General features: G+C 35.8%; 1 protein-coding gene across 3 annotated transcripts in view; it reads right to left on the bottom strand.

Annotated features, from left to right (window-relative positions):
* Positions 1-1103: 1103 nt before the first annotated feature.
* btbd11a (BTB (POZ) domain containing 11a) overlaps positions 1104-10628 on the bottom strand; it is a 115691-nt gene continuing 106166 nt past the window's right edge. For all 3 annotated transcript variants that reach the window (XM_052554948.1, XM_052554946.1, XM_052554947.1), the window contains 8 exons: positions 9901-10124; positions 8727-8905; positions 7504-7609; positions 6755-6857; positions 5638-5719; positions 5378-5446; positions 4935-5048; positions 1104-3880 (listed from right to left, as the gene is read on the bottom strand). In XM_052554948.1, the coding sequence (XP_052410908.1) occupies positions 3659-3880; positions 4935-5048; positions 5378-5446; positions 5638-5719; positions 6755-6857; positions 7504-7609; positions 8727-8905; positions 9901-10124 (1099 nt within the window). In that variant the 3' untranslated portion in view covers positions 1104-3658. The remainder of the gene's footprint in view (positions 3881-4934; positions 5049-5377; positions 5447-5637; positions 5720-6754; positions 6858-7503; positions 7610-8726; positions 8906-9900; positions 10125-10628) is intronic.

Here is a 10628-nt window from a genome sequence, read left to right as displayed (position 1 = left end):
GCTATCCATCTCTTTGTCCACTAGAGGGCCTCAATGTTCAGCTGTTGAAATGAAGCCTTGTGTTAAGTGCAGTAACAACTGAAAGAACACAGTGGTGGATGAAGTACACACATCAGTAAAGCTGCTTGGGTTAAGGTAAAGATACCCTGATGAAATACTGAAGGAAAATAAACGTTCTGCTTCTGAAAATGATTTAGATTTAAACTAGACCATTACAACTCAAAGTTTATGTGGTGATGTAAAGTTATATTGTAAATCTGTATGGTCAACAACTGAATCACAAATATTATCAAAGGGATAGTTCACACAAACACACACACACACACACAAAAATCTGTCATTTACTCACCCTCATGTCGTTCCAAACCTTTCTGAGTTGCTTTCTTACTGTATGTTGAACATAAAATAAGATATTTTGAAGATTGCTGGTAATCAAACAGTTGGTGGTTCCCATTGACTTCCATAGTAGAGAAAAAAATAATATGTCAAAGGCTACCACCAATTGAATATAATTTATTGGTCCATGACCAGTGAAATACACAGTGGGCAATCGATCAAAACAAACATCAGATGTAGTTTCTATTGATTAAAAAGTGATTAAACCTACTCCGATCAAAACTCGCTGAATTGAGTTGTTTTTGCTACTTATTCTGTAGTTTAAATCCAAATGGTTCTGATTCCGGCAAATTCGTGCTAATATTTTAATTAGACTTTTCTGTGCTAATAAGCCATTTTATAGCATAGGCCTATAATGAATATAAAATATAACACAGAACTGATTTACAATACAGAAACTCCTTTGTTTAATAAAATGACTTGAACACTAAATTCGCCAGTAGGTGGTGCCATTTAGCAAGTTTAATTATTTATTTTCTTTGATTCCATTGAAGTAACATCTGGAAACTCTTTAAAAACCATTACCATTTTCTGACACAATTCCATTTGGGTATTTTTAACCTGCAAACTCACGAATCACCTAAATAAATCAACCAAAATTAATTATCAATCTTACCAACCGCCTTTACGTGTTGAGGAACGTATACAATTTCATCCACAAGCTCTGTAGAACACACTTGAGGTAATCAATCAATCAAGACTCGACAGTTTATCACAGAAATTTAATGACGACCCAACACAGTGGTCAGTCGTGGTCATTTCTATTGACTGTACACAGATGCATGTCATTGAACAACTGTACTGTAGCACAAGTGTAACATTCTTGTTTTTTCGATTGTTAAAGTCAACCACATCCCTTATATTTACACCATGTTCCATAGATTTTATTTCTCTATATATCTTTTGTACAATGTACAATGTTTCAATCAGGTGAAATAATAATAGCAAACAAATTCCGTTAGACTCTGATCCAGCCAAAGCATGCAGGTTTTTGTCGAATAGACGTGTCAAAAGGTGTGCATTAGTGGAAAGTTAAAGCATGTTGAACAGCCTTAAAGCAGAAAAAGCTGAAGCCAAGAAACACAGAGGCAGAGCAAGTCTCTTTTTTTTTTATGCGAGGTGTACAGCTTTTACAAACACTTCATGACACTGGCCTCTGCTTTACATTTGGCTACATGGAGAAGCATCCATGCTAAGCACAAGTAATAGGTCAGACGGGAAAACTAACCTTGCATGGACATATTTGTGCCAAGTATTGCTTTTACAAATCCAGTTTTACGAACACAAATGGTGGGGTTTACTGAAGACATTGCAAATAAGCAAGTCCGATCTTTTAAAATTACACGAAGATGATTTATTATCCTTGTCAGTTTTTGTGTTAGCTTATCAAAGTAATGGCTTTTTGCAAATGCAAGGACACAGATACAGTTACATTATGACTTATTATCTCTGTTACACAAAATAGCAGACAGGGATTTCACAATAAATGTACTCCGTAAGAAAATAAAGTAACTATGCTAAGTTTCTTTAAAATAAATGTATCTTCACAGTTTTAAATTATTTGCATCATGATATTGTTATTTCCATAGTCAGCTACATATCAATAAACTATGTATTTCAATGGGTAAATTTAGTAATAATTCAACCTTTCATGTTACATGAGGATGTTCATAACCAAGTTAATCCATTGCCGTACATGAAATAGAAATCATACAACACACCTCTAATCAAAACCGGACTCTTGGACAGCGCTTTACCAGCATGTGTAAGATGCATACCAATATTATCCAATATTCATATCTCATGTGTGTTAATAAATGGAGTATTTGGTTGAAATTCTACTGTCATCATCTTTGGATGAAATGCCTTATATACTTCTAAAATCTGTTACTTTGGGTTCAGCCGGGCAAACAAAATCTTCTGCTGGTAACACCATGTGTCCAGTACAGTCTTGAACTTACCAACATTCTGAAGGGTTACAGACGAACACGGGAAGAAGCGGAACATGCACACTTAAAACAGCTTGTTTTGAGCTGGCTTCACATTTTTCACATTGAACGAAAGCAGTGCAGCAGGTGAAGACTGGGAATATGTACATTGGGTCACGAAGGTGGCGACCAGTGCAATGGGATCTCTCAGAACGCACGATTTCGACAGACTCGCAAGCAACGACAGTAGAGTCCTGCACAAAGGGCGGAAATCTGCATCCACAAAAAGGAAAATAAGTTGTTTCGTATTTTACAGAAGTTCCAGACGCGATCCATGCAGATTATTTGACAGATCGTTGGTTACGTGACCTCAAGGCAAGGATGAACTGCTCAGTTTGAAGTGTACTAAGCACAGTGCTAGATTAGAGGGGTTTTAAAACGTGTGGGTTGAAACAGATAGCTCAGAACTAATGCACAGGTGGACACAATTAACTTTTGACTGAGACGTAAAACTAAAAGCAACAAGTTAAGTCTACCATTGGTTGGATCATTTGTGTTGGATCAGTCTACAAATGACTGAAGGTAGCAAATCTCTATTCCTTAAAACCGCAAGCGTTAAACACAAGTGCTAGGATTTCAAAAGCTGGCATATTATTCTTCAGTGACACAAATACCAAAAGTTGTAGTTGGATGCGAGTATGAAGTATACAAAACACCTCCTTTGTAAAACTCTACACCTAGTGGATGTTATCGTCCAGCTCGAACACAAATAGCTGCATGGGGAAACTTGATGGCAGCATCACTTAACTCAACATGCATTGTTTGCTTAGCATTAAGTGTCACTTTGAGGGAATGTTACACAAATTTAAGGTTCAGAAGGCAGGCTAACAATATTACGTCAATTGGAGAGTTATATATACTTGTGTGTGTTACTAAAACTGTCCTCGGCAGTTAGCATGACAGTCGTTCCACCTTAAACTGAACCCGATCCATCTGAATGCATTGCCGAGGCAGTAATGACATCAGGAGCCACGGTTTCCCTGGGCACTAACATTGGTTGGGTGTCATAATGTTTTCATTGCAATATTTTCACCACGTAAACGTAGCCCTTGGAATGGTACGAGTTCAGCAGGCTGACGTTTCTGCAACATGGTGGAGGTGTGAGCCTGTGGAGTGAAATGCAGTCTCTCGGTCTTCCCTACAGTACATCCCGTCAGGAAGGTGCTGGTCATGACGGCGGTGATGTTTGAAATGTCTCCATCCGGTTGGCACACAATAATGGAGCTCTCGAAGAAAGCCAGCATGGAGCGGTTGGTGTGAGTTTGGGGAAAGCGTCAGACGATGGAGCCCTTGGAAGTGGAGAGATGGATGGAGCGGATCCGCAGGGCCAGGGTTCTCTCGAGGTCATGGAGGACGTCGTAGGACGGGCCTGGACCGGGGCTCTCCGCGGGAACCTCATACAGTAGCTGCTTGAAGTTCTCCAGCTCGATCAGAAGCACCATGTTCTTCAGGAAGTAGCCCTCAATGAAGGCTGCCAACTCCAGAGCCCCCAGGAACTGCGGATGTGTGAAACATAATGTGAGACTTAGCATTCCTCAAAGAGATCTGAGCACTATTGTTAATTTATGTTAATGATTAAAAAAAAATTTTTCGATTAAATTTTATTGAATCCTAAATTATGAAGTCCTGCAAAGGAAACCAGTATCCAGATGTACACAATAAAAAACATGCAGTTCTAGAACATAATGCACCTCATACAGAAAGGTTTAGTTTGCATCTAAGGGAAATGGTTACAAATATTGGTGCACACAAACTTATACACTTTTTTTTTTTGTAGTATATTTCTAAAGACTAAAGACCAGCCGAGAAAATTAAGCTGGTGACATTTGCACAGATTGTCAAGTAATTAATAATTCTTCTTGGTGTGCTGTATTAGTCTAATGAATGTTATTAACCTCATGAATATGCAAATATGAATGTTAATCCAGGGTTTTACAAATATACAGTGTGCAATGTCCAAACCTGACTACACAGATAAAATGACTAATCTAGGGAAATGTATAAACAAGGCAAAACATGGAGCAAGATAATAAAGGATTATGTTTGGCAACTGGCTAAACTGCAAAAATAATAAATGAATGATTAAATATCCAATTTACATAAGTCATTTTCCCTACTGAGTCTGTGATTTTATTATTTATTTATTTATTTTTTTGCATATTGTAATAAGAATTATACATATATATGTATAACATATATATTTAGATAAATATTAGATCATATATTATAGTTGCATATTATCAATAATATTCAAATGATATAGTATTACTATTAATGAAAAGAAAGTATACATAAACGTATAGTGCACAAAATAATATTATATTATTGTAAATTATTATTAAATAAAAAAATATTTTTTATTAAAAAGAATAAACTAATAGATAAATGTAGATATAAATAATAACAACATGAATATACAAACAATAATTATTTAATAAAAGAAAGAAATAAAAGAAGAAAAAGTATACTGCACAAAATAAATAAATGGAGATTTGTAAGTATGAATATTCTAATAGAACTGAATGTTCATAAATGAATGGTTCAGAGTACCTTGGCATGTTTGTAAATGTCCACGCAGGTGTCTGTTGTGATGTTCTTGGAGCAGATGATTTCACAGTGTCTTTGGAGAGCTTCAAGTTGGAAGAACTTGGCTGCAGACAGGAGCTTTGAAGCAGAGGAACCCAGAATGAGCCAAACTCATCGAGCTTTCAGGTTCATCACAAGCAAGAGCAATCACTTAATTCAATTGAAAATACATAAGCATTTATCACAATTTCTGCTGCAGTCTTACGTGTAAGAGAGACTCCACCTGTTTATATTCGCATATTTTTCTAAAGAGTTTTCCATGAGAAATCTTCCCCATGTTATCAGACCGTAACACATTCATTCGTCACATTAAACATCCTTTCAAGCCATCAGTCATTAAGTCATCATTAGTGTGTGGTTGGGAAAAAATGGTCATAAATGAGGAAAGAGAAGGGAATATTTAATACCTCCATAACTTCAGTGTTCCTGATGTGCAGTGACTCAGTGCCGCCACAGTAGAGGTACTGCATGACCAGCTGAAACACAACAAAACCTTCTCAGAAACATTATAAGACAGACGAGACGAGCTAAGCACTAGTCACAAATGCACAGGCACATTTTGTCATTAAGCTGAATTGTGCTGACAGAGGTAGGAATTAGGCTTGCGTAGTTTGACTGTAATACCGACATGAGTTTGAGTGGGATTTATGAGTCAGTAGATTCCAACCTGAAAAATGTTGTACTTGACATGACTGATCTCAATGCACGTGTTCTCAGCCGCTGGTCTGTTAGAGAGCAGAGACTTAAACCTGGAGGCCAGAAAGACATGAAGAGAAATATGAACATCCTTTAAAAGCTGTATTATTACTAAATCAAGTATTCAAAGAGCTCAGTAAAGATATATGTAAGATATGTAGGTCTACTGAAAGCCATGTAGTGGTGGAGGAATGAGTTCTAGAGTGGAACGAGTGGGAGGTCGATGAGCAGGCTGTGATGTCATGAATATGATAATGAACTCGTGAATATGAATGAGCTCATTCTGACATTACCCTCCTAGACCATCCAGACACTTTGCATGAATTCATATTCTTGTAGACCTTGCAGATTGAAAAGGTCTGCTCAGATATTTTTAGATGAAATTGCATTATTTAAATGTTATCTTGAGATGGAGTAGAGCCTATTTACAAGATATAAAAAAATATCAATTTAAATTGTATATATATATATATATATATATATATATGTGTGTGTGTGTGTGTGTGTGTGTGTGTGTGTGTGTGTGTGTGTGTGTGTGTGAGTATATGCTATCTCTATATATACAATTAAAATATTAACTGAAATTATTTTGAGATGGCAATTTAACATCTACATAGATAATGTATGATGATTTAAATTAATAGTTTACTAAAGACAGATATTCATATAGATACATTTAGATTTAAACTGAATTTATAATTTCTAATAATCTTGAGATGGCAAAATTGAAATATGCACATTTAATCCGGCTATACACACACACACACAAACACAAAAACTGAGTTTAATATCTGTCATACATATAATTTCTTATATAATCCGTCAATTTAAATGGCCTATCTCTTTTCATAAAAATAAAGTTCTCTCTTCTGAATTCCTTGAGATTTGTGAGAATTTCATTCCATTCAATTAATGAGCACACATGCTGCTGTTTGAAATAATATCAGGAGCTAAAACTACTGTGAACTATAGTTTAAAATAAAAAAGTGCCTCTAATGTGGGCTGGCTATTATGAAATCTGTGCTAAAAATGACTCCCAAGTTCAGGCGCCCCTGCTGTGTAATAAACTCCACAATATGAAGACATACCTTGGTGAGGCAGTAAAGAGCAACACTTTATGAGCATAAAAGGGCTTTCCTTCCACTAGAAACGTCACGTCAGACATCTCTTTATTATTGAGAAAGTGTGGATCTGTAGGAAGCAACAAATCAAATGATGAAGTCCCCACGTCGGAAATGCAATATTACACAACAGTGATTACACAAGCTTCTACATTATTCAGTACCACCATGTTTCGCGTTTGACAGACTGTCGTCGACACATTACGAGAAAGAGCATGAAATATTTCTGTTTTATAATTGCAATAGCTTAACCAAAATATAGATGGCACTAGTGTTCCTCCAAAACAGATATTTGAACAAAATTAAATATTTTTTAATTGTATTTTCGTGTCTCCTAAGAGAAACATCCTGAAAAGTGTCCTTGTGTGCTCTAAAACGGTAGTTTAAATGGATTTAACAAGTGCACTTCACCAATTAATTCAGATAAATGTGAATCCCTGTGCAGCACAAGCTGATTTGGCCTTTTACGTTGAACTGAACTGAACTCTATTTTTCATTATCAGAGCAAAAATAGACCAAATTACTGGCCATATTGTGTCTAAAAAGTAAGTTATGCTATTTAACTTCTTGCTCATAAAACTGTTGTGCACAAGCAGTTTTGTTGATATACTGAACTGAGGTTCTCGCTTGTTACTGATATTGTATGTAAAGGCAGGGCAGATCTAGAGTCACTTTTGAAGATGCACTCAACAAGGGGCTGCAACTGACATACCCACCCAAACGAGACGTTTGCTTCTTTTTGATCTCGGTGAGTTTGGGGATTGGGAAAGGCCCGTAGCACTGGGTAAAGATGACTGACAGCTGCTGGCTGATCACCTCGTTCTGCAGAGCACACAAACACACACACTGGAGTTAGACCTTGAATTCGGTTTTCTAAAAGGAAAATGCATACAAGCCTGCAGTAATACTAACATGGCACTTATGATGAGCTCTGTAATTAGAGGATTTATCATGTTTATTACTGAGAAAGCTGGAACTGGTGTGGCTGACGTTGATTGCCTGTTCGCTCGGAGTCAGGGACTGACACGCAGTGATAACAATAATGCAGAGACTTATGAGGGACATTAAACTCTGAAGTGCCAGTAATTGGTAATATGACAGCGAAACTATGCCATAATATCAGACAGACTAAAACACACACTGCTTAGCCAATAGCCTCGAACAGTAAATAAGATACAAATTGAAGGTTTTAAATGACATTTGTGTATAATTTACAAAAAAAATGATAATAATATCTGAAAACATTAGCTGGGTAGAAGAAATTATTTTAAAATATTTCTTTAATATTAATTGCGTACAAATGTAATTTAATTTAAGACATAGATTTTGTCAAAAAGTATAATGCTGTGGCATTTTTAAACATGTTTGAGTGTGACTATCTGTAAAAAATAAGATAAAATAAAATACAATTAGAAAAGCTGCCTTTGGTACATGAAATAAAGTACCAAAATTACTAAAAGTAAAACTGAAATAAAACAAAGCTAAATAGAAACATGTTTGGGTGAGACCATCTGTTGTATTAAATTAATTTAAATGAAATTAAATGAAATTTAAAAAATAAAATAAAATAAGTTTAAAATTACTCATTTTAAACTACAGTTAGAAAAGTTCCCTTCACTACATAAAATTAAGTATCAAAATTACTGAAATAAAATAAAACTAAATAGAAATATATAAAAGATAATAATAAAAACACAAAAACATAACTAAAATGGAACTGAAAATATAAAAATAAAAGCTAATGCAAAACATTATTAAATACTATAACCGTATATAAATAGTACTAAAATAAACTAATGTCAGAAACGGGGGTGTGTAGTTCACACTTGAACAGAAACAAACAGGAGCCTGCACAGGTGGCTAAATATCGATAAATGTCTCCTGATATGATCAGGAAGTAAAATAAAAGTCAGACTGTAATAAAGCCCAGAGAATGGACCTTGCTGGCTCGAAGGATCTGGAACATGAGCGGCAGTCCGTGTGTGAGGAGCTCCTCCGTGTACTCGTCTTCTTTAATGCAGCTGAAGTCCTTCAGCAGGCCTTGGATCAGCGGCCGCCGCTGCTGCACGAAGCACGTTCGCAGGGACTCCAGCCACGTGTGCAGGGTCCAGGGTACACCTGCATATGAAACCAATCTATCAGTTAATGTATGTAATGTACCATCAGCATACACCAAATATAAAGCCTGCCCCATCCATCAATCTGTCAATCTTCTGTAAGGAGAACATGTGTTCCATATTGCAGCTACATTAGATGTCTAGGGTCGGTATGAGTTTTTCATGCTTTTAAAAGAACACAGTATAAAAAAATCAGTAGCAGTAATATTGTGGAAAAACAACTGCAATTAAAAAAAACTGTTTTCTATTTTAAAATGTCATTTATTCCTGTGATGACAAAAATTAATCATTACTCCAATCTCCAGTGTCACATGATTCTTCAGAAATCATTCTAATATAATGATTTACTGCTTATTTCTTATTGATATCAATCTTGAAAACAGTTGTGCTGCTTAATATTTTCATGAAAATGCTAAAATATTAAGAAAATAAATATATTTTAAAAAAAAATCATGATTCTCTGCTTAGTAAAAAGTTCAAAAATCAGCATTTATTGAAACTAGAAACATTCTGTAACATTATAAATGTCTTTACTGTAACTTTTAAATAATTGAATGCATACAACAACAAAAAAATACTTACTGACCCCAACTTTTGAATGTTAGTGTAAATAGTTTAAGTAGATAAATATGGTGCATAGGGATTTCTTCACAGAAAACAAAGCAAAATAAATGATAGATACACGTCATGCTAGCTACTAAGGCCTCAAACATCTTTCAAAGAGTGTCTTTCAAAGATTTGATGCCACTAACCTGGTATACTTTGGCAAGTGATTAGTTCAGCCTCAAAAATAGGTGCCATCATGAGTATTAATCACAATGGACTAATAAAGAACGGGCTTTGTGCGCTTCAGCAGGACTGAAAATTTTAGCTACTGCTTGTCATTTTTATGTGCAGTATGCATCAGATGGCGTCTGAGGCTGAGACTAATGGCTGCATGACAGAAGTGAGCCAGGCGGTTGATGTCTGTGGTAGTCGTGCAGTGTTTTTACTAACCCAGGCTGCGGATGTCTATGGTAATGTCCACATGGCCGTGCTCGGCACTGTGGTACATGGCCTCGCGAAGGGCCCTTAGTTTGGCCTTGCCTGTCCGGAGGGTGGCTTCATTCTGTGGCACTCTCCTCTCTACGGTCTCGGAGCCCTCGGCTAGGATCTCCTCCAGAGACAGCACGTCCCCCTTGTCCTTTTCCACCTGGGACAGAAGCTTCCGGAACACGTTCCTGCAGGAGCAAGTGCATGTAACAAACTCACTCAGGTATTCATACTCATTAAGAGAATAGTTCAATCAAAACGATATCAAGTGTTTCCCAAACCAGCTGTTACGTTTACCATGGAACACAAAATGAGAAGTCTATGGACCACTTTCATGATACTGTATACGTTTGTACTTTTTTAAAGATTTGTTTTTAAATAAGCACCACCTTTCGAATGTTTGGAATTAGTCAAATTAAATGATTTTTTTTTTCAGCAAGAATGCATTAAAATGGCAAAGTGACAGTACAACCATTTAAAATGTAAAAAAAAGATTTATATTTCAAATAAATGCTGTCTTTTGAACATTCTATTCAAATTGTTGAATAGAATGTTCAACAATTTAAAAAAAAAAATTGTTTTCCAAAAAAATTAAAAAATTCTAGCATATTAATATTTTTAAAATTACAAATATTAAAACAGTTTTCAACATAATAACAAATGTTCCTTGAGCACCAAAAGTTTTAGCATAT

Source organism: Carassius gibelio, chromosome B4 (assembly GCF_023724105.1).
Source record: "Carassius gibelio isolate Cgi1373 ecotype wild population from Czech Republic chromosome B4, carGib1.2-hapl.c, whole genome shotgun sequence".
In the NCBI taxonomy this organism is placed as follows: Eukaryota; Metazoa; Chordata; class Actinopteri; order Cypriniformes; family Cyprinidae; genus Carassius; species Carassius gibelio.
The sequence above is the reverse complement of the archived record's forward strand: the minus strand, read 5'-3'. Positions and strand labels throughout refer to the sequence as shown.